This window comes from Stegostoma tigrinum, unplaced genomic scaffold (genome assembly GCF_030684315.1).
Source record: "Stegostoma tigrinum isolate sSteTig4 unplaced genomic scaffold, sSteTig4.hap1 scaffold_309, whole genome shotgun sequence".
In the NCBI taxonomy this organism is placed as follows: domain Eukaryota; kingdom Metazoa; phylum Chordata; class Chondrichthyes; order Orectolobiformes; family Stegostomatidae; genus Stegostoma; species Stegostoma tigrinum.
Window position 1 is genome coordinate 1 of NW_026728237.1, and position 25,036 is coordinate 25,036.

General features: G+C 46.2%; 1 protein-coding gene across 1 annotated transcript; it reads left to right on the forward strand.

Annotated features, from left to right (window-relative positions):
- Positions 1-461: 461 nt before the first annotated feature.
- LOC132208192 (uncharacterized) lies at positions 462-24,737 on the forward strand. The gene is made up of 4 exons (XM_059643880.1): positions 462-1,059; positions 11,450-11,588; positions 20,091-20,359; positions 24,472-24,737. The coding sequence occupies exons 1-4, from the start codon at positions 757-759 to the stop codon at positions 24,616-24,618; spliced, it is 858 nt and encodes a 285-aa protein (XP_059499863.1). The 5' UTR covers positions 462-756; the 3' UTR covers positions 24,619-24,737.
- The last annotated feature ends 299 nt before the right edge of the window (positions 24,738-25,036 follow it).

Below are 25,036 nucleotides of genomic sequence, written 5' to 3' on the forward strand. Positions count from 1 at the left end.
TTCGGCCTGAAGCCGCGGTTAGGTTTGGGGTTGGACTGATTAGACCCACTCTGACCCATTACAATGAGGTACTACCACAGAACTGACTCTCTGTCGATAAAGAACATGAGATGCTGTCAGCTTGTCCAATCAGAGGCCCAATATTAAGGAAATAGTGCACTGTTGGAGGGGTTGATAAATATAATATAATATAAAGGGAGTGCTGCACTGTCAGAGGGTTAATGACGTGGGAGTGCTGAAATAGCGCAGAATCAGACCTGAGAGAGTGCTGCACGTTCAGAGAGTTAGTACTGAGGGAGTGCTATAATGTCAGAGGATTGATATCAAGAGGCACCGCCGAAGGATCAGTAGCGCAGTACTGTCCGAAGGCCGATATTGAGAGAGTTCTGCTGCATCAGTGGCGGTCGACATTACAGAATTGCGACACTATCAGTGTATCAATGTCAGACGGTCAGTTCTGAGGGAGGGCTACGCTGTTGGAGGGTCAATATTGAGTGTGTGCGCGACACTCAGATGATCACTTTGTTGGAGTTCTGCACTGTAACGGAGTGCCACACTGGCAGCGGGTTAATATTAAGGGAGTGCTGCACTGTCAGAGGGTTAAAGATGAGGGAGGGCTTCTCTTTGTGGGGGTGGGTATGAAAGAGAACCTCCCGTTCGGGGATCAATATTAATGTTGTAGAGTCAGTAGAGAGGCAGTGCTGCACTGTGGAGGGTCAATAAGAAGCATGTAGCTCCACTGGCAAGGTGCCAGTGATGACAGAATGCTGCACTGCCAGAGGATCAGCAATGAGGGAAAACTGTATTGTCAGAGTGTCTTCGTCAAGAAAGTGCCACTCTGTCGGAAGGCCAATATTAAGGGAGTGCTGCACTGTCACAGGATCAATATTAGGGGTGTGCTGCACTAACAGAGGGTCAGTGTTGATTGAATGCTTGACTGTTGCAGAGCCAGGACTGAGGGAATCCTGCATCGTTACGGTGTCATCATTGAGGGAGTGCTGCACTGTTGAAGGGCCGATAGTAAGGGAGTGTGACACTGTCAGAGTGTCATTACCAAAGGTGGGCTACAGTATCAGAGGGTGAGTAATGAGGGAATGCTGCGCTGTCGGAGGGTCAGCACTGAGGTGGGCTGTACTGTCAGATCGTCAATATAAATAATAATGTCAGGGGAGTGCTGCATTGTGAGTTGGTCCATATGAAGGGAACGCTGAAACTGTCAGTGATGCTCAGGGTGTGCAACACTGTCAGAGGGAGTGATGTACTCTGAGTGTCAGCACGGAGGCTGACCTTCACTGTAATTGGGTCAGAATTAAAAGACCGGTCAGAGGATCTAAACTGAGGCATTTCAGAGCCATCAGAAGGTCGAAACTGAGGTGTTTCAGATCAGTTTGAGGGTGCCTCATTTTAATGTGGTCAGACTTGAGCAAGTGCTTCATTGTCAGAGGCTCAGAACCAAGTGAGTGCCTTGTTATCAGACACTGTCCTAAAGAGGGCCTTGTTGTTCGTGGCTGTATTGTAAGGCAATTCCTCATTGCTGCAGGATCAGCCTTGAGAGTGTGCCAGTCTGGAAGGAGTGCCTAAAAACTGAGGGAGTGCTGCACAATTAGAGATTCAGCGCTGAGTAAGTGCCTCATTGTCACAGAGTTAGTTCTGAGGCAGGGTCACATTGCCTTAGGGTCAATTCTGAGGGTGTATTAGGAGCAGACTGTAAATACTGAGTCAGTACCTCAGTGCATTGGATTCAGAGTTGATGGAGTACAAGATGATTAGAAGTTCAGTCCTGAAGTATTGCAGCTCTGTCAGAGGGTCAGAACTGAGGGGGCAGTGCTTTACTGTCAGCGGATCAGTTCTGAGGCAGTACCTCATTGCTGGAGGGTCAGATGTGGACGAGTGTCACATTGTCAGAAGGCCAGTTCTGAATAAGTGACTTTTTGTCAGAAGGCCAATACTCAGTCAGTGGCTCATTTTGAGCAGATCAGAATTGAGGGTTTGCAACACTTGTCGAGATTCAGTCTGGAGACATTACTGCTACACGCCTGAATTGAGGGAGTGCTGCAAGATTGGAGGGTGAAAATAAACCCGAAAACAGTGACCCCTTTCAATAACCTGTAAAACACAGGGATGACTGTAAATAATCCCTAAAACGCAGAGGCCTTTGTAGGAGTGCCTCAGTGTAATGTTTTCAGAATTGAGGGAATGCCACGTGATTACAGATTCACTGCTGATGGAGTAGCTCATTGTCACAGGGTCAGTTCTGAGGCAGGGCTGCTTTGCTGGAGGGTCACTTCTGAGTGAGTGTATTAGTATCAGCCCCATGTTGTAGGGACTGTACTTTTCCAGGAAGACAGTTAGAATAATCTTTAATTATAAACTAATCTGAAATACTGTTTGACTTGTTAAGGTTACAATACGTCCTGAGTCACCTACAGAATACGCACTTGCTCTCCCTGTCTCTCTGGGTAAGCAAAGGTAGTTTCTTTCAGACTACTCTCAGAAATAAAGTGCTGCGCTGCTGGGCAGTGTTGAAGGAATGCTCCATTGTTGGAGGATCAGTACTGAGGGAGTGCTGGACTGTCACAGGGCCAAGATTATGGGTGTGCTGTGCTTTCAGAAGGTCACAAGCAAACAAGCACTGCCAGACATAAAAAACAAAAGAACTGCGGATGCTGGAAGTCGGGAACAAAAAGAAAGTTGCCGGAAAATCTCAGCAGGCCTGGCAGCATCTGTGCAGGAGAAAACAGATTCAATGTTTCGAGTCCATTGACCCTTCCTCAGAACTGGGGATCTTCCTCAGAACAGTTCTGAGGAAGGGTCACTGGACCCGAAATGTTAGCTCTGTTTTTGCCTCCACAGATGCTGCCAGACCTGCTGAGCTTTTCCAGCACTGCCAGACAACTGACGCTCTGATTGTGAAACACTCCCTCAGTACTGACCCTCCAACACTGCGTACTCTCTGATGACTGATTCTCTGACGGTGCATCTCTGCCACAGTATTAACCCTCCGTCATACTGGTGTTCTCTCAGCAATAACACTGTGAGAATGCCATGCTCCCTTACCATTGACACTCTGGCCGTGGGACACCACTTCAAATTTAACCCTTCAGCAGTGCAGCACACACTCATCATTGCCTCTCTGATATTGCAGTGCTGCCTTCATACTGACCCTTTCACAGTGCAGGACACAGTAATATTGAACATCTTCAAGTGCCGCTCTCCCTCAGTGCTGACCCCCCTCTCATTTCTGACCCATTCAGTGTAGCACACCCTTTATTCTGAGCCCCTCAGTGCAGCACTCCCTCAACACTGACCTGCTTCAGTGCTGACCCCCTTCAGTCCTGATCCCCCTCAGAACAGCACTCCCGCAGTGCTGACCCCACACTGTGCTGCACTCCCTCAGAGCTCACCCACTTATCGCTGACGACCCCCTCACTTCAGCACTCCCTGATCACCTGGTCGTGCATCACTCCCTTTCTCCGACCCCTCGGACGGTGCAGCACTACGTCAGCGCTGACCCGCCAACAAGATCATGTCAGAGAGATGTTCTCCCATCACATTGACCCTCTGAGACTGGAGCATTTACTAATGTTGGCCCTCTCACAGTGAAGCACTCCGTTTAGTCCCTCTGACAGGCCGCATGCCTTTTATTACAGGTCTTTTCACAACGCACTGCCCCGTCATCATTGATCCTCTGACAGTGCAGCCCTCTGTTAATATTGAATTTGTGACAGTGCACAACTCCATTAATATTTGCCCTCTGATAGTGCAGCCCTTCCTCAGTCCTGACTCTCTGACAATGCAGCAGTCCCCTAATTACTGTCAGAGGGTCGATACTGAGAGAATGCTGCACTGTCAGAGTCAGCTGCCCGCAGTCCTATCAGACATTCAGTATTGAAGGTATGGGAGAGGGTGAGTGTCAGTGAATTCTGCACTGCAACAGGGCCAACAGTGGTGTCCCATGGCCAGAGTGTCCATGGTAAGGAAGAACTGCAATGTCAATGTAACAGGGTCGGGACTGAGGTCAGAATTGAGACAGTACTGCAGGATTAGAGAGTCAGTGTTGTGGCTGAGGAGCACTCTGAGGTCCAGTACTGAGGGAAAGCTTCATGATCAGTGGGTCAGTTCTAAAGCTGTGCTACTTTGTCAGAGGGCCATACTAATGCAGTGCCTCATTGTAATGGGATAAGAGTTGAGGGAATGTCGCACATGCATCACTAGCTCATCATTGACTGTCTAACAGTGCAGCACACTCTTAGTATTGACCTTCCAACAGTGTCGAGCAGTGTGACACATTCAGTATTAAGAGAGTACTGCACTGTCAGAGGGTCAATGATGGGAGAGTGCTGTGCTGTTGGAAGGTGTGTACTGAAAGGGAGCCGCCCTGCCAGAGGGCCTATATTAAGGCAGTGCAGCATTGTGAGAGGGTCGATATTTAGTGCATGCTCCTGTCTCAGAGGGTCAATTTGATGGGACAACATGCCTCTGAAACTAACTTGTTGGAGTGCTGCACCGCCTGAGGGTTCGTCTGAAGGGAGTGATGCCCTGTCAGATGATGAGCTTTCCCTCATCTTTAACCGTCTAACAGTGCAGCACTCCCATAATATTAACCCGCTACCAGTGTGGCACTTGCTTACAATTGAACTTCTGACAGTGCACAAGTCCAACAAAATGATCCTCTTGAGTGTCGCACACACTCAATATTGGCCCTCCAACAGTGCAGCACTCCCTCAGGACTGACTGTCTGACATTGATACGTGGATCGTGTGGCAATCCTGGAATATTGACCCACTGACACAGCAGAACTCCCTCAATATTGTTTTTCTGACAGTATTGCACTACTGATCCTTCGGCAGTGCCCCTTGATATCAATCTTTTCACATTAGACCACTCCCTCAGCACTAACTCTCTGAATGTGCAGCACTTCTCAGGACTGATTCTGTGATATTTCAGCACTCCCACATCATTAACCCTCTGACAGTGCAGCCCTCCCTTTATATCAACCCTCCAACAGTGCAGTGTTTCCTTAATATTGGACCTCTGATTGTGTGATACTCCCTCAGTGCAAAACTCTGACAATACAGCATTCTCTCTGAAATAACTCTCTGATTAAGCACTTCCTCTGTGCTAACCCTCTGAAAATGGAGCTTTCTCTCATTACTGATCCTTTGCAGTGCTGCACTGCCTCAGCACTCACTCACCACAAGTGCAGCACTCCATTAAGAGTGATCCTCTGACAGTGTGGCACTCCCCTAATATTGGCCCACTGACTGTGTGGCACTCCCTTAATACTGACCTGCTCGCGGTGCATCACTGCTCTAATATCAAACCTGCAGCTCTATCAGAGGGTCTGTCCTGAGCAAGTGCCCCATCGTCAGCATGTCAATTCTGAGGCAGTGCCTCGATATCGGTGAGTCAACATTGAGGTAGCTCCTGACGGTCAGAATTACGGGAGTGCCTCATATTTAGAGGGTCATTAACTGAGGGACAGCCTCACGATCAGCGGGTCAGTCTTTACGGACTGCCTTATAGCCAGTGTGTCAGTTCTGAGGCAGTGCCCTCAATGTAACAGATTTAGAAATGGGGTAGGGGGCACATGATTAGAAGGTCAGTAGTAAGCTATTGGAACTTTGTCAGAGGGTCAGTACTCAGCGAGTGCCTCATTGACATCGGGTCCATACAGAGGGTTTGCACTGAGGGAATGCTTCCTTGTCAGAGATTCAGAAGTGAGAAAGTGCCTCATTGTCAGAGGCTCATTCCTGAGGCAGTGCCTCATTGTCAGAGTGACATAATCAGATAGCACTCCCTCAATTCTAAACCTTAATACTGACCCTCTGACAATGAAGCACTGCCTCAGGACTGACCCTATGATAATGAAGTGTTCCTCAGGACTGAACCATTGACGATGTGACTCTCCATTCGTGTTGACCTTCTGATAATGGGGTTCTCCTTAAGTACTGACCCTCTGACGGTTGTGCACTGCCTCAGTACTGACCCTCTAAATATCTGCCACTCCGTCAATTCTGACCTCCTTACGATGAGGCATTACCTCAATACTGACTGGGGTGCAGGTCTCTGGCACAGAGTCTGTCGCTCTTGCAACGAAGGGAAGGGGGTATAGGAGGAGAGTGTTAGTCATTGGCGACTGAATAGTTAGAGGGACAGATAGAAGGCTTGTTTGGAACCGAAGAGACTCACGATTGGTGCGTTGCCTCCAGGTGCTAGGGTCCGTGTTGTCTCGGATAGTGTCTTTGGGGTCCTGAAGGGAGAGGGTGACCAGCCCCAAGCCATGGTCCACATAGGTACCAACGACATAGGTAGAAAGAGGGATAGGGATGTCAGGCAGGATTTCAGGGAGCTCCGCTGGAAGCTGAGAGCTCAAACAAACGGAGTGGTTATCTCTGGTTTGTTACCCGTGCCAAGTGATAGCGAGGCAAAGAACAGGGAGAGATTTCAGCTGAACACGTGGCTGCAGGGATGCTGCAGGTGGGAGGGCTTCAGGTACATGGACAATTGGGGCTCATTCTGGGGAAGGTGGGACCTCTACAAACAGGACGGTATCCACTTGAACCAGAGGGGCACTAATATCCTGGGCGGGAAATTTGCTAGTGCTGTTCGGGTGGGTTTAAACTAGCTTAGCAAGGGGATGGGAAACTGTGGTGTAGTTTCAGTACACAGGAGAAAGAGAATAGAGAGGACATGGACAGGATCTCAGTGTCACAGGAGTGTGCTGGCAAACAGCAAGCTGAATTCAAGTGTGTCTACTTCACTGCCAGGAGTATCCGGAATAAGTGAGGTGAGCTTGCAGCATGGATAGGTACCTGGGGCTTCGATGTTGTGGCCATTATGGAGACATGGATAGAGCAGGGTCAGGAATGGATGTTGCAGGTTCCAGGGTTCAGATCTTTGAGTAAGATCAGGTAAGGTGGGAAAAAAGGGGGAGGTGTGGCTTTGTTTGTCGAGGACAGTATAACGGAGGCTGAAAAAACTTTTGAGGAGGACTGGTCTACTTAGGTGGGATGGGCTGATGTCAGAAACAGGAGAGGAGAGGCCACACTGCTGGGAGTTTTTTATTAGGCCTCTGCAAAGTTCCAGGGATCTGAAGGAGAGGATTGGCAAAACGATTCTGGGCAGGAGTGAAAGGAACAGGGTGGTCATTATGGGAGACTTTAACTTGCTAAACATTGACTGGAAATGCTGTAACTCTCGTACGTCGGATGGATGAGTTTTCGTCCAATGCACGCAGGAGCGTTTCCCGACACGGTACGTCGAAGGGCCGACAAGAGGGGAGGCCACACTGGATCTGGTACTTGACAGTGAACCAGGCCAGGTGTTTGATTTAGTGGTAGATGAGCACTTTGGAGAGAGTGACCTTAATTCGGTTACGTTTAGTTTAGCGATGGAGTGGGAGAGGAACATGCCACAGGGCAAGACTTACAGATGGGGGAAGGCAATTATAATTGGGCAAGACTTAGGAGGCCCAAAGAATGGGGTAGCAAAATGCAGGGGATGGGGACAATCGAAATGGGGAGCTGGTTTAAGTAACAGATATTGCGTGTCCTTGATAGGTACGTCCCTGTCAGGCAGGGGTCAGTGATAAGGTAGGGGAACCGTGGTTTACTAAAGAAATTGTATCTCGCGTTAAGCAGAAGAGCGAGGCTTATGTGATGTTGAGATGAGATGGATCAGTTGATGCGATGGAGAGTTACAGATGAGCAAGTAAGGATTTAAAGAGAGAGTTAAGAAGAGCAAGGAGGGGTCCTGAGCAGTCATTCGCAGGTAGAATAAAGGAGATCCGTAAAGTTTTCTCAAGGTATGTGAGGAATATAAGGATGACTGGGGTAGGAATGGGGCCAATCAAAGACAGAAGTGGGAAGTTGTGTGTGGACCGGGTAGAGATCGGAGAGGTGCTAAATGAATATTTCTCATCTGTTTTCACTGAGGAAGAGGAGAATATCATCGAGGAGACGACTGAGATACGTGCTATTAGACTTGAAAGGATTCAGGTTAGTAAGGAGGAGATGTTATCAATTCTAGAAGGTGTGAAGCTAGATAAAGTCCCTGGGCCTGAGAGGATTTTTCCGAGAATTCTCTGGAAAGCTCGGGAGGAGGTGGCGGAGCCCTTGGCTTTGATCTTTGAGTCTTTATTGTCTGCAGGTTTAACACCAGAGGACTGGAGGATTGCAAATGTTGTGCCCTTGTTCAAGAAGGGCAATAGAGATGAGCCAGGCAATTACAGCCAGTGAGCCTTACGTCTGTTGCAGGAAAAGTTTTGGAAAGGGTTATAAGAGATAGGGTTTATAATCATCTCGGAAGCAACAATTTGATTGGAGATTTGTCAAGGGCAGGTCGTGTCTCACAAACCTCATGGAGATTTTGAGGAGGTGACCAAGCATGTGGATGAGAGAAGGCCAGTTGACGTAGTGTACATGGACTTCAGTAAAGCCTTTGATAAGGTTTCACATGGTAGGCTATTGGAGAAAATACGGAGCCATGTGATTGAGGGAGATTTAGCAGTTTGGATTAGAAACTGGCTTTCGGTAAAAAGGCAACCAGTGGTGTTTGATGGAAAATATTCAGCCTGGAGTCCGGTTACTAGTGGTGTGCCTCAAGGATCTGTTTTTGGCCCACTGCTGTTTGTCATTTTTATAAATGACTTGGACGCAGGCATAGGTGGATGGGTTAGTAAGTTTGCAAATGACACTAAAGTCGGTGGAGTGGTGGACAATGTGGAAGAATGTCGCATGTTGCAGGGAGACTTGGATAAAGTGCAAAATTGGGCGGAAAGGTGGCAAATGGAGTTCAATGTGAGGTGATTCGCTTTGGGAGGAATAATAGGAAGGTACAATACTGGGCCAATGGAAAGATTCTTGGTAGTGCGGATGTGCAGAGGGACCTTGGCATCCATGTACATAGATCTCTGAAAGTTGCCACCCATGTTGATAGTGCTGTGAAGAAGGCATACGGTGTGTTAGACTTTATTGGTAGAGGGATTGAGTTCCAGAGCCGTGATGTCATGCTGCAACTGCAGAAAACGCTCGTGCGACCTGTTCTGGTCGCTCCATTGCGGGACGAATTCGGAAGCATTGGAAAAGGAGCAGAGGAGATTTACCAGGATGTTGCCTGGTCTGGAGTGAAGGTCTTATGAGAGAAGGCTGAGCGACTCGAGTCTGTCCTCATTGGAGAGAAGAAGGCTAAGAGGGCCTTTAATAGAAATGTACAAGACGATCAGAGAAAGATGAGTCAGGGTGGACGGTGAGAGTCTTTTTCCTAGGATGATGATGTTGGCTTGTACGAGGGGGCTCAGCTACAAATTGAGGGGTGATGGATTGAAGACAGATGTCAGAGGCAGGTTCTTTACCAAGAGAGTGGTAAGGGCGTGGAATGCCCTAGCTGCCAATGCAGTTAACTCAGCCACATTCAGGGCATTTAAACAGTCCTTGGATAAGCATATAGATGATGATGGGATAGTGTGAGGGAATGGGCTTAGATTAGTTCACAGGTTGGCGCAACATCGAGGGCCGAAGGACCTGTTCTGCACTGTATTTTTCTATGTTCACAGATGACACTAAAATGAGTGAGAGAGTAAAGTCTGAAGAGGACAATGAAAATCTACGGGAGGATGCAGAAAGTTTAAGTGAATGGACAAGGGTCTAGCAGATGGAGTCCAATGATGGTAGATGTGAGGGTATCCATTTTGGTAGCAATGATGGAAAAATGGAGTCTTGCTTAAATGGTGAAAAATTGTAGCATGCTGCTCCGCAGAGGGAGCTGGGCAGCCTTGTGTCTGAATCAGGTAGTTTGCAGATGCGGCTGGTAATTGAGACAGCAAATGGAATAGTGTCCTTCATTGCGAGAGTGATGCAGTTTAAAAATCGGGAGGGTATGCTACAGTTGTATAGGGTGCTGGTGAGGCTTGGTGTGGAGTAGTTTGTATAGTTTTAGTCTCCTCACTTGAGAAAGGATGTACTGGCACTGGAGGGGGTGCAAAGGAGGTTCACGAGGTTGATTCCAGAACTAAAAATGTTGCTGTATGGGGAGAGATTGAGTAGACTAGGATTGCAGTCACTGGAATTTAGAAGAATGAGGGGTGATCTAATAGAAACTTTTAAAATTATGAAACAAATGGATCGGAAATTGTTTCCACTGATGGGCGAAATTCCAACTCGGGGGCACAGCCTCAAAATAAGTGTGAACAGATATAAAACTGAGTTGAGGATGAGCTTCTTCATCCAAAGGGTTGTGAATCTGTGGAATTCTCTGCCCACTGAAACAGTTGAGGTTCCCTTGTTGAATGTTTTGAAAGCCAAAACAGATAGATCTTTGAACAGGAAAGGAATTGAGGGTTATGGTGAATGGGAGGGTAAGTGGAGCTGAGTCCGCAAAAAAGATCAGCGGAACGAGCTGGAAGAGACAGATGGCCTACTCCTGTTTTATTTCTTATGTCCGTATGTCCTTAGATTGCCATCCTTGTCATTCTTCCTTCCCTGGAATAGGCCAGTTCTGAACTGAAGAGTAGGTCTTTAAATAACTCCCACGTATCAAATGTTGACTTGTTCAATAAAAGCTCCTCCCAATTAATACTGCTCAGCTCCTACCTAACACTGATGTAATTTTCCCTCCCCCAATTTCGTCCCTTCCCACAAGGTCCTGATTATCCATGGCTGTCTTAAAATGTAAGGAGATGCGATCGCCCATTTAAGAAGCTCCTGGTTCACTGTTTTTCCCAAGTGGGAATCAGCTACAGGCTTTCTTGTTCCACGATGGGGGAGGAAATGGCCTAGTGGTATTATTGCTGGACTGTTAATTCAGAGACTGAGATAACATTCTGGGGACCTGTGTTCAAATTCCAGCACAGCAGATGGTGGAATTTGAATTCAATATGAAAGAAAATCATGAATTAAGAATATAATGATGACCATGAATTCATTGCCAAATGTCAGAAAAACTCACCTGGTTCACTGATGTGCTTTAGGGAAGGAAACTGCCACCCTTACATGATCTGGCCTATATGTGACTGCAGACCCACAGCAATATGATTGACTTTGAACTGTCCCCTAGGCAATTAGGGATGGACAATAAACACTGCGTAGCTAGGGATGTCCTCCTCCCATTAACAAATAAATAAAATTGGATTCTACATCTTCCGATCCAAGATCGTTTCTTGCTCTCATACTAATTTCTTTGCTTACAGTCACTTTCCCTGCTGCCTGTCTTTTTGGAATGTCGTATAGCCCTGCGCACTTAGCTCCAGTGTTGATCTCCTTGTAACCATGTCTTTGTAATAGCTATAAAATCATGCCCGTCAACCTAGAAATGTGCTATTAATTTGTTGATTTTGTTCTGAATACAATGAGCACGCAAACAAAGAGCCATGAATTTAGCTTTATCACTTGATTTCACCTCTTGACACTATTTACAGCTGTTTTCTGTTTGTACATGCTGTCTTTTCCAGTACCACGCTGAGTATTGTTATCCCGATAGTTCTTTCGTATCAGTCCGTGTGTATCAGTCTGGGCGAATGTGCTCATGTGGTCTCAGGAGTTGCGGAGGTCACGGCTCTGGGACAGCCGTTTCATCGCCCTATGCTGCAGGTAAGAAGAAAAGAAAATCTCTTGCTCTGAGCTCTGCAAACCTGGGCAATGTCAAAAGGGAAACAAGGTCAAAAGAATTTCAACAAGAATCTCAAAATTAACTGCTGAATTCATATCAACATTACGGGGATCGCCCAACTTAGTGGCAACAACATCCCACTTTCTATTCTTCACAAACAATCCAAAGGCTGAAGTATCCGTATCCCTCTTAACTTGTATGGTTTTTGAGCTAATTTCTTGTTTCGAACTTGTGCATATTTGTGGTGCCCTATGACTTCTTGCATTTAGCAATTGATAAACTCACTCTCTCACGAGTTCAGGAGAAGCTAGTTTTATAGAATCCCCAGTGTGGAAACAGGCCACTCAGTTCAAAAAGCCCACAGCAACCCTCCAAAGAGCATCCCACCTAGACCCATCCCCATTCCCCTACTCTATCCCTGTCAGCCTGCATTTCCCACGGCTAATGTACCTAACCTACACATCCGTGGGCACTGTGGGTAATTCAGCATTGGCAATCCACCTAACCTGCACATCTCTGGACTGTGGGAGGAAACCAGAGCACCCAGCAGAAACCCACACAGACAAGGGGAGAATGTGCAAACTCCACACAGACAGTCATCCGAGGCTGGAATGGAACTCGGGTCCCTGGTGCTGTGAGGTAGCATGACTAACTACTGAGTCACCGTGTCACCCTGAGTTATCTTGACTCCTTCTGAAACATAGGAAGGTATCCACAAGACCAAGATCCTTTTTAATCAGCTTAATTCGTACCAACTGAGGTGGATCTAGTTGGGTGTGTAAAGAAGGGGAGTCTTTCACGAGGGAACTTAACAATTTGGGAGACTCAGTCACCGAGGGAGCCTGACCCGAAGACTGGTCAAAACAATAATGATTCGATATGAATTAGTTAGAATGCAGCTGTTAACAGTAATCCCCCATCCCTATGTGGGAGCGAGATTTAACATTCAAAATCAAAACTGAAACTCTTGAACAAGGTAGTTCAAAACAGCCAGTTCTCTGATTGAGGTTGTGGACTTGCTCGCCGAGCTGGCTTCTTCTCATTCAGACGTTTCGTCACCATGATCGGTGACATCATCGGTACAGCCTCCAATGAAACGATGTTATTCTACTCTGTCTGGAATTGACACTGTCCAGTCTGTTACCATGAGTACTGTCATTTCCGGTTTTGATCTGTATGGGTTTGTATGTGGGGGTCCAATTGTATCTGTTTGTTGGTTGCATTATGGATGGAGAATCACGCCTCTCAGAGGACACTGCGACAAGGTAACCATAGTAGCCCAAGCCAAGCATAGACACGCACAGGAATTCCTAGAGGCATGGTTCTGCACCTGTTCTCCAGCCTCACATTCTTGGTCTCTTCAGTCTGAATATGATCACTCAACCATATCCTTGATGACAAACAATAGAGTCTTACTTCCCAAAATCTACAAACAGGACTGTCCAGACAGATCCATTTGTTCTAATGATATCATCGTCTGCTGGAGGGATTCCGAAATGTCTGCATTCTTCCTCAACTGAGCATTCCTTGCATTCGTGGTTGACAGAGCTGTCAGCCATGTCCATTGTGCTGCAGGGTTCCCAAGCGGAATATGAGTTGCTGTTCCTGCAACTTTGGGGTGGCATCATTTGTGGCACTGCAGGAGGCCCATGTTCAGTTTGGTTATGACTTTTGAGGAATGGATGGTCCCTTGGAGATTGAAATTGGAGAAAGATTTCAGGATTTTTTCATGTTCTTGTCTTTCTGTTATGCCCGGAAAAAAGCAATGAAAGTGCCGTTAATTTTTTGCATGGCGAGCTGCTGAATACTAACCGGTCTCACACCATTACCATCACCTTGCCCTTGTGAAGGCAGATATGGATAAGGTTCTCAAAGCTGATAGAAGATTGAAACCACTCTAATCCTGTGATGATGGTAAGTTTCCCTTCTTTAAAAAAAATGCTTGCAGCTGAATTCGCATAATATAGAGCACAGTGGCTCTGGTTAACACCACTGTCTCAATTCCACCCTTTGGTGACTTTCTGTGTGGAGTTTGCACATTCTCCATGTGCCCGCGTGGGTTTTCTCCGGGTGCTCGAGTTTGCTCCCACAGTCAAAAGATGTGCAAGGTCAGTGGATTGGCCATGCTAAATTTCCCAAGGTGTTCAGTGATGTGTAGGTTAGGTGAGTTATAGGTGGATGGGTCTGGGTGGGATGCTGTGAGGGGCAGTGTGGACATGTTGGGCTGACCGACCTGTTTCCACACTGTAAGGGTCCTCTGATTCATGATTCCATGATTTTACTGAGCGCAAAGGTACAATATTGACTCGTCATATTTGTCTCACCTCTTTACACATTGACAAGAAAGCTGTAATGTCAGTCTCTATGCATTTGCAACTTGTCTGCTGTCTCTGACAAGGCTGACTATATCTCCTTCTCTATGCACATCTCCTGTCCCCTAACGCTGAGAGGTGACACTTGCTTTTCATTTAGTACAATCAATAAAACAATAGCCTCCATATTACATCCAGCGGCTTCTCTTAACACTCACACACTGTTCTTTTTTTCCTCCAGGTATTGACCACTCATCATTTCTAATTCCTCATCTCATCTCTCCCTCACTCTCTCTCTCTCTCTCTCTCTGTCTCTCTCTCTCAGTCTCTCTCTCTCTCAGTCTTTATCTCTCCTCTCCCTGTTCTCCCCCATCACTTCACTCACAGGCACCAACAGAGGCTCACAGTCACACTATGTTGCACATGCATATTCTGTCCCTCATGCACAAACACACCACACATACACAAAAAAAAAGTCAGGAACACAGTCTCTCACGAACACACTCTGTCACATTCTCACTCATTCATACTCCATACCGTCACACAGTCGTACACGGTCTTGCACACATTCTGTGGCACGCTTGCATGCACTGTCGCAGGATCTTTTGCCAATGCTCTTACTTTCAAGTACACACACACTACCACAAATCTCTCCCTCACACACTTAGGTTTGCAAATTCACTTGCTGTCAAGCTCACTCACACTGACAGACACATTCACTCCCTCATGCATGCTGTAACACTCCCTTCTTGTGCTAACTCCCTTTCACACACTCTCAAGCACAGTCACTGGCGCACACATTCTGTCGTGCGCACACACACACTTTCATGCACTGTCTTTGCACTCTTGAGCACAATCATATGCTCACCTCTCTCTTGCACACAGTTAATTTGATTTGAGTCAGAGATAATGGGAGCTGCAGATGCTGGAGAATCCAAGATAATAAAATGTGAGGCTGGATGAACACAGCAGGCCAAGCAGCATCTCTGATGAAGGGTCTTGGCCCGAAACATCAGCTTTTGTGCTCCTGAGATGCTGCTTGGCCTGCTGTGTTCATCCAGCCTCACATTTTATTATCTTGATTTGAGTCATAATTGTCACATGTGCCCAGGTACAGTGAAAAGTTTTCTTCTGCATGCAGTATAGACAGGTGATATCAAACAAGGCGCATTAGTGAAACGGAACATAGTGACAGCTGCAGAGAAGATGCACAGAGAGCAAGATCAAAATTAGATTTAAGGTTTTCAGTGTCCTATTCAGATGTCCAATAACAGCGGTGAAGAAGCTGTTCTTGAATCTTTTCACGCATGCATACAAACTTTTTTTACATCTTCCCTTCAGAAAAAGGGAGAAGAGAGTGTAATTGTGGGGTGAGAAGGGCCTTTGATTATGTCAGTTTCTTTCCCGAGGCAGCGGGAAGTAGAGGTGGAATCAACGAATGGTAGGCTGGTTTGCATGATGGACTATGCTGTGTTCATGACTCTGCAGTTTCTTGTGGTCTTCGGAAGAGCTGTTGCCAAACCATGCTGTGACATGCATCCAGATAGGATGCTTTCTCTGGTACATGAATGAAAGTTGACCTTGCGGACACTCCCAATTACCTTAGCCTGCTGGGGAAATAGAGACATTTGGTGTGCTTTTTTGCCCATTGCGACGATCTGGGTGGACCAGGAGAGATTGTTGGTGATCGACACTCTCAACTATCTCCACCTCAGCAACATCTCTCTCACTGTCTGATGCAGGCGCTCACACACTCACATTCTGTCACCTATTCTGTCTGTCTGTCCCTCTCTCCCTCATCGCCCATCTCTCTCTCTCTCTCTCGCGCTCTGTCTCTCTCGCGCTCTCTCTCTCTCGCGCTTTCTCTCTCTCGCGCTTTCTCTCTCTCGCGCTCTCTCTCTCTGGCGCTCTCTCTCTCTGGCGCTCTCTCTCTCTCTCTTGCTCTCTCTCTCTCGTGCTCTCTCTCTCTGGCGCTCTCTCTCTCTGGCGCTCTCTCTCTCTCTGGCGCTCTCTCTCTCTGGCGCTCTCTCTCTCTCGCGCTCGCTCTCTCTCGCGCTCTCTCTCTCTCGCGCTCTCTCTCGCGCTCTCTCTCTCTCTCTCGCGCTCTCTCTCTCTCTCTCGCGCTCTCTCTCTCTCTCGCTCGCTCTCTCTCGCGCTCTCTCTCTCTCTCTCTCTCTTTTTCTCACACACCAACTCATTGCTCAGTATTCCATGGTATCTGAATTGTTGGAAGAATTAACTTAGACTGAGCGTGGATTTTCTCCCAAATTAGTTATGACAAAGCAGAACCAATTCTGCCTGGAAGAAGAAAGGCAGGAGCCATAATAATTAGGGATTGTTTTGCTAGAGGAACCGTGCTGTGATATGCATCCAGATAGGATGCTTTCTGTGGTACATCAATGAAAGTTGCCCTTGTGGGCACACGGAATTGCCTTAGCCTCCTGGGAAGTAGAGACAACGGTGTGCTTTTTTGCTCATTGCGATGATGTGGATGGACCAGTGAACTAATCTAAGCCCATCCCCCTACACGATCCCATTATCATCCATATGCTTATCCAAGGACTCTTGAAATGCCCCTAATGTGGCTGAGCTAACTGCAATGGCAGGCAGGGGGTTCCACATCCTTACCACTCTCTGAGTAAAGAACCTGCCTCTGATATCTATCTCAAATCTATTATCCCTCACTGTTTTGCTGTGCCCCCTCATACAAGCTGACGTCATCATCCTCGGAAAAAGACCCACACTGTCCACCCTGTCTCATCCACTGATCATCTTGTATGTCTCTATTAAATTCCCTCTGAACCACCTTCTCTCCAATGAGTACAGACCCAAGTCCCTCAGCCTTTCTTCAGAAGACCTTCGCTCCGGACCAGGCAACATCTCCTCTGCACCTTTTCCAATGCTTCCACATCCTTCCTGTAATGGGGCGACCAGAACTGAATGCAATATTCCAAATGAGACCGCACCAGCTTTTTGGACAGTTGCTCTGGATCTCAATCCCACTGCCAATAAAACCTAAAGCACCGTAAGCCTTCTTCACAGCACTATCAACCTGGATGGCAATTTTCAGGGATCGACATAGATGGACACCCTCTGCACAGCAACACTACCAAGAATCTTTCCATTGACCCAATATTCTGCCTTCTTATTATTCATCCCAAAGTGAATCACCTCACATTTATCCGCATTGAACTCCATCTGCCACCTTTCCGCCCAATTCTGCAGTTCATCCAAGTCTACCTGTCACCTGCAACATTCTTCCACATTGTCCACCACTCCACCGACTTGAGTGTCATCTGTAAACTTACTAACCCATCTACCAATGCCTCCGTCCAAGTCATTTATAAAAATGACAAACAGCAGTGGTCCCAAAACAGATCCTTGAGACAAACCAGTAGTAACCAGACTCCAGGCTGAATATTTTCTATCAACCACCACTGGTTGCCTCCTTAGCCAAAGCCAGTTTCTAATCCAACCTGCTAAATCTCCCTCAATCCCATGTCTCCATGTTTTCTCCAATAGCCTACCATGTGGAACCTTATCGAAGGCTTTACTGAAGTCCATGTCCACCACGTCAACTGCCCGACCCTCATCCACGTGCTTGGTCACCTTCCAAAATTACTCAATGAGGCTTGTGAGACACGGCCTGCCCTTGACAAATCCATGTTGACTATCTCCCATCAAATTGGTGCTTGCTCGATGATTATAAATCCTATCTCTTATAATCCTTTCCAAAACTTTTCCTGCAACAGACGGAAGGCTCACTGGGTTTATAATTACCTGGGTCATCTCTACTGCCCTCTTTGAACAAGGGCACAACATTTGTAACCCTCCAGCCTTCTGGTACTAAACCTGTAGACAATGAGGATTCAAAGATCAAGGCCAAAGGCTCCGCCACCTCCTCCGTAGCCTCCCAGAGAATCTGAAAGTTTTGAAGGATGATGCGTTGTATCCGGAGGTTGGTGGGGTGGTACGTTAGGACGAGGGAGACTTTGTTTTGGTTGTTGTTGCAGGGTGGGGTGAGAGGGATTTGTTGCAGGAAATGCTGGAGACACGGTCGAGGGCGTTATCAACCACAGAGCGGGGCAAGTTGTGGTCCTTTCAAAATGAGGACATCTGAGATATCCAGGAATAGAATACCTCATCCTGGGAGTGCAGATGCAGATGCAGAGGCAAAGGAATGGGGAATAGGGGATGAAGTGTTGCAGGAATATGGTGGGAGGAGGTGTAATCTTGGTAGCTGTGGGAATTGGTGGAGTTGAAATGGATATTTGTTTCTCAGTGGTTGGAAATAGAGAGGTCCAGGAGGGAGAGAGAGGTATCAGAGATTGTCCAGGTTAACTTCAAGTTCGGGAGGAAGGTGTTGGTGAAGCGGATGAACTGTTAGAGCCCCTTGTGGGAACACGAGGCGGTGCCGATACAGTCATCAATGTGACGGAGGAAGAGGTGGGGTTTCGGGCCAGTGTAGGTACGGAAGAGGGAGCGTTCCGTGTAACCTCCAAAGAGGCAGGCATAGCTTGGGCCCATTTGGCTACCCTGGCCACCCTCTTTGTCTGTAGGAAGTGGGAGGAATTGAAAGAGAAACTGTTGAGGGTTGTTCAAGGACCGGAACTTCCCCCTCCTCAGTGGCCAAAAACACCCTCGACCGTGTCACCCGCGTTTCCCACAACTCATCCCTCACACCCGCACCCCATAATAACTACCAAAACAGTGTCCTCGTCGCCCTCACGTACCACCCCACCAACATCCGGATTCAATGCGTCGTCCTCCGACCCTTCTGCCATCCGCAATCCGACCCCACCACCAAAGACATTTTTCCCACCACCCTTAGGTGACCCCCTTATCTGCTCCACACTCACCTCTAGCACTCCCTACACCCAGCACTTTTCCCTGCATATCCAGAAATGTTGTCATCACAACGTTTAAAATTCACTGGTCCCGATACCTCACCCCCATCCCAGGCCCCAGGAAGAATTTCCTCATCAAACAGATGTTTACCTGCACATCTGCTCATGTGGTAGACTGTATCCACTGTTGCCATTGTGGCCCCCTCTACATCGGGGAAACCAAACAGAGGTTTGGGGACTGCTTCACCTGTGCTCAGTTTGCACGAAAGAACTGCACCTCCCAGTCGCGAACTGTTTCGACTCTCCCTACCAATCCTCAGGTAACATGTCCATCCTGGGCCTCCTGCAGTGCCACAACGATGCCACCTGAAGGTTGCAGGAGCAGCACCTCATATTGCGCTTGGGAACCCTGCACTCCATGGTATCAATGTGGACTTGACCAGCTTCAAAATCACCCCTCCCCCTCCTGCATCCCAAAACCAGCCCACCTATCCCATCCTGCCACCTCAAACCCCACCCCCATTTCCTACCTCCTAACCTCTTCCCGCCCCGGAGACCTGTTCGTCCTCCCCGGACTGGCCTATCCCCTCCCTACCTCCCCACCTACACTCACCTCTGCTGGCTCCATCCCCACCTCTTTAACTTGTCTGTCTCCTCTCCACCTATCTTCTCCTCTATGCATCTTTGATCTGCCTTCCCCTCTCTCACTATTTATTTCAGAACTCTCTCCCCCTCCCCCTTTTCTGATGAAAGGTCTCAGCCCAACGTGTCAGCTTTTGTGCTCCTCAGATGCTGCTTGGCCTGCTGTGTTCATCCAGCTGCACACTTTGTTATCTCTACATCTCTTAACAACCTCTTTAAGTGAGTTCTAGAGCGAACTATGCAGGGTAGACTTCGGGTTTATCATTCTAACTTGCCAGTCCTGAAAGATGAAAGTTGGTTTGTGTTGGATGTTTGTCTCATAGCTATGAAAGATATCCTGAAAGGATTTTTCAAATCTTTTGTTGAGAATTGTACCCATTTAGTCACTAATCCTTTTCCTTCTTTAAAGTTTCCTTGGTGGTGACAAATTTCAAATATCTGCAGAATTTTATTTGGCTTTGTATTGGTTCTCTGTGATTCTCTGTTAATGGCTCCGCGACCTGCCAGCTAATTACAGAATTTATCATTGATGTGCCTGTACCAAAATCTTTCGTCTTATACTATATATCCCAATTTCAGGAGAAAGCCCATAGAGACCTTTTAAAGGAAAGGGGATTAGAAAGAAAATCTATCGATCAAAATCATGAATAGTTGATAAATTATTTGCATTCCATATTTCCAGAACCTGCCCCGGAAGAGAGAGCCCAGAGAATTGCCAAAGCTGTCCGCAAACAGTCAATAGAAGTGAAGGAAAATTGGGAACAACTGAAAATCCGTGCGAGCAACTGGCAGAAACGGGTGGAAAAGGCGTTGGAGAAACTTCAAGAACTGCAGAAAGTTCTGGATGATCTTGAGGCTCATGTGATAACAGCTGAGGGGGTCCACACTGATTGGCAACCTGTGGGTGACCTGCTTATTGACTCATTGCAGGATCACATTGATAAAACCACAGTAAGTGCAATTATATTACACTTCACTTATGAACAGATGTAACCACAATGTTGTATCGAGACGATCAGTAATATGAGTACTTCAGTAATATTGATTGAATGGTTGTTAACTTAATTTGCAAATTAAAACTTAGTTGAGCATGCCTTCTGATGATATCACATGGTTAATATTAGTATAGTTGAGGATTCTATTAGTCAGTGACATCAGCTGAGTTATCTGCTTGTTGCCATGTTATCAGGGTTAAAGGTAAAGTCTTAGCACGCCATTTGGCGACTCCTTAGAGAGAGACAACTGGTTATGATTTAACCTGAAGATCACCATGCCTCAGGGAAGTAGAGGGCTTGAGGCGAAGACCCTTTGTGGTAAGCTCACTGGTGTGGCAATTGAGCCCTCTCTGCAGGGCATCAGTCTGCATCACAAACCAACTGAATTTGAATAGAGTTTAGGATTGGAGAGCAATCCATGTAATTATTTTTTTTTAATGAATGTTTCTCACTGGGACTCTCTCACCGGCAAACCTAAAAGCCAGCTCAGCCATACAGGCGAGATCAGTTCCTGATCTCAGCTGAATTTTTTGACCTGGGGTGGGTCAGCGTTAGGAGTTCATTGATTGGAATGAATTCTCATTAAGTTAGCGAGAGGGATACTACACGTGAATAGATCGATGTTTTGAAAAGAGGATGAGATATGAGCAAAAGTTGAATTGATGTGGAAGACCAGCCACAATCATCATCGACGGTGGAGCAAGCTTGAGCGGCTATGCAACATTGTGCTGCCGCTATTTGACTTGTTCTGTGGAAAGGAAGGAAAATGGTCCAAGTGTCAAAAATGCCGAAGACCGCATCATTCTACAACCTCAAAATTTGATTGTGTTCAGTATATTATCACTCCTGGTCCCCCTAAATCCTGGTCTATCATCTCAGCAGCTCGACTCTGCCCAAAAGCTGGTTACTTGGGACATTTTTGAGGGATCTTCCCAAGTCTGAAAATCATTTTTGTTTTTGTACAATCAGAGTTGGCCAGTGTGGAAGGAGGTCGTTTGACATATCGTAGCTCTTTGAAATAACTCCCCAATTCGACCCCCTCTGCTTGGCAATGACTTCAACCACTTATAAAATCTCTTTAATGGAGGGAGACTTTGAAGGCATCTGATTGGAGTATTAACGATCCCAGAATACAACTGAGCCTTATGAAGTTGTTAGTTCTGATGATCAAGAGCTTGATGAAAGAGGATTGTTTGAAAAAGTGCCTTAAAAGAGGAAATGTACAGAGGCTAAGAGGTGTAGGAAGTTAGCGAGGTTTGAGAAGATTTGTTGCTTGGGTTGAGGTTCTGGATGTGAGTTTGCTCGCTGAAGGTGTAGGAAGCCTCTTCTTGGGTTTGAAGCCGACACAATTAAATGTTTGGCAACTAGTAGTGGGCTGTTTAAAATCAAGAGTGGGCAAGCGGACATAATTAGACGATTGCAGATGTCCTGAAGTATGGTTGGACTGATGGAGATTACGAAAATAGCGATAGGCACAGCCAAGTAACGATTTGTGAACAAAAATGAGAATTTAATAAAATTACTGTTAATAGTATCAGTCAGGTAGAAAGTACAGAGAATAGGAATTGGTTCAAGTTGAGACTCAGGCAGTGGAGTTTTAGACGACCTCAAGTTTTCAATGGACAAATGTGGGTCTCCATCAGGGAATGCATTGGAATTGTCAGGTCCAGAAGTGAAGTAGTTCCAGGTGAAGGTTTCACTGCTAATGAGCCAAGACAAAAGACAGGTAGGCAGGATTGAAAAGATGTAAAGAGACAGCTTTAGGGATTGCATGAATGTGTGGTCGGACGTTCATCATGGGATAAACAAGATGCCAAGGTTGTGCTGAGACAAGTGTAATATTACATTGTTGCCAAGGCGGAGTAATGCAATCAGTAGGTCGTGAATAGAGATTGGTGTGGGGACCACAAAGTGGTCTTCCCAGTTTTAAATTGTTATCTCTACATAGTTGCGCAACTTTATGTTCTGTTCAAAAGGCATTACTGACAAGGAAACAGAAGTTAGCCATTTGTTTACTTGTCAATATATCTTGATTTTTCCACCATGTTCTCCAATTATTGACACAACATGTGCAGTGTACGAAGTGAACCGTTCAAACCTTAAAAGGAGATGTTAAAATTGTGGAATACAAAGTTAAATTTATTTTATTGAAAATTTAAATAAATTACATGAAGGTTTGACCAAGACTGCAAGGAATTAGATGGAACACCAGATGAATAAAACAAGCAGTAGTAAGGTGGTATTAGCTGGATGTTCCTGAAGAAACAGAACACAGCCAACCTTTCTTCCATCAGGGGGATTAATTGTGTGGTGTCAGACACAGTCGATGAAATCATTCCTTCTGTCTTTACTGTCTGACTAGACTATGGTTGTAATATTTCCTTTTTTAAGCGCTCAAGGTTAGACATAGTTCACTTGACATTCTCATTTTATAAATTTTAAGAAGTTGACTTATTGTCAAGTCACGATAGGATTGAAAACACATTCTATAACTGTTTGAAGTCAGAAGTCACATGACACCAGCTTGTCGTCCAACAGGTTCATTTGAAATCACACAAGCTTTTGAAGTGCAGCCCCTTCATCAGGTGCAGTTAGTGAGGTGACCACAGAGAGACACAGCTTATCAGCAGAGAGATCAAAAGATCATAGAATTGGCGTGAGTGGAGTGTCAGATAATAACTCGATACAGGTGACCAAGAGTGTTAGAGGCAAGTAAAGTGTTTATAAAGTCAATGTCAGTGCTGTGTTGTCATGATAATCAGGCAGCGCAACAGGAATGTACAAAAGGTGACATCTCAGGTCAGACTCTGACTTGTAGTTTAGAGGCTTGTGTTCAGAATCTGTCTTTGAGTTTTAACCTTTGTTTCAAAAGCAAGAATTTATAAGATACCACACTGACTGTAACTACAAGTTGTGTGTTTCTTCAACAAAATATCTGCAAACAAACATCCTGGATGAAGACTTATTATCTGACACTCCACTCACACCAGTTGTATGATGTTTTGATCTGTCTGCTTATGAATTGTGTGTCTGTGTGTTTTCCTCCCTGACCGCACCTGATGAAGGGACTGCACTCCCAAAGCTTGTGTGATTTCAAATAAACGTGTCAGATTACAACCTGATGCCATGTGACTTCTGACTTTGTCTATCCTAGTCCAACACCAGCACCTCCACATTATAACTGTTTGGAACCAAGTCAGTGCAACAGGTACATATCGAACATTTGACTTCGGAAGAATGCCGAGTGCTGAAAAGTTCATTAATAACAAAGGATTTCTTCATTATGCCATCTATCGTAACATGCTGCGTCTCACAGTCACAATGAAAGGATGGCCACTTCAATTTAGCAGGGCCAAGAACAGTTATGGACATTTTTAGCATGGGAGGAGGCCATTCAACCTATTTTAACTGTCCCAGCTCTCTCCCAGCGCACCAAAATTAATCCTTCTCTCAAACTCACTCCACATATTTCACAGAATTGAAATATATAGGTACATACTTAAGAGATTTTAACATCAAGTGAGCAGTTCTCGCACTTCACCTTGTCACTAAAAATGGAAAACGTGACTTACAAGGAGTGGGTCTTTATTTTGTTCTGTTTTGATGATGAAGCAGATGCAAGTCAAAGTGCTGGAACTGGCGTCTTGAACTTAGCAACTGTTCAACGTGTAAAAATGAATTCTGTGCACATCTACTCAAAGCAGTTTTATGGAAGGAAAAGGTACCAAAGAAGACTTGGTGTTTTGTGCTTGATGCTATTATACTCCAACCTGTGAAAACAGAACTCTACGACTGTGAGTGTTGAGTTCTGAGAGGGGGCTATCTTGTTTGAATTTACATTGCTAAGCCTAGGCCTATTTTCCCAACAGCAAAATTGGTAATCCAGCAAGAAATGGCTATTTCTCACATTTGTTGGCTGTAAATGTCTGTTTAAAGTTTGAGTACAGTTTCCTCATATACAGGTGCTTAACCTGCTTTTACAATTGGAACATTTGTTGTGCCAATGAAAATTTTTTGAATGGTTTCACCTCCAGTTTTCCTCTTTATACATATTTGGTATTTTTTCAGGGTAAGGACGATCTTCAAAATCTGAGATTGGGTTTTGAAAGACAGCAGCCTTTGTTTTGGAGAGATAATGGGAACTGCAGATGCTGGAGAATGCGAGATAACAACGTGTGGAGCTGGATGAAGACAGCAGGCCAAGCAGCATCTTAGGAGCACAAAAGCTGACGTTTCGGGCCGAGAACCACCTTCAGAAAATGGGGAGGGGGTGCGGGTTCTGAAATAAATAGGGAGAGAGGGGGAGGCGGATGGAGGATGGATGGAGGAGAAGATAGGTGGAGAGGGGAGTATGGGTGCGGAGGCAGGGAGGGGATAGGTCAGTCTGGGGAGGCCGGACAGGTCAAGGGAGCGGGATGAGGGGAAATAGGGGTGCGGAATGAGGTGGGAGGGGGGATGGGTGAGAGGAAGAATAGGTTAGGGAGGCGGGGACGAGCTGGGCTGGTTTTGGGATGCAGTGGCAGGACAGGAGATTTGGAAGCTTGTGAAATCCACATTGATACCATTGGGCTGCAGGGTTCCCAAGCAGAATATGAGTTGCTGTTCCTGCAACCTTCGGGTGGCGTCATTATGG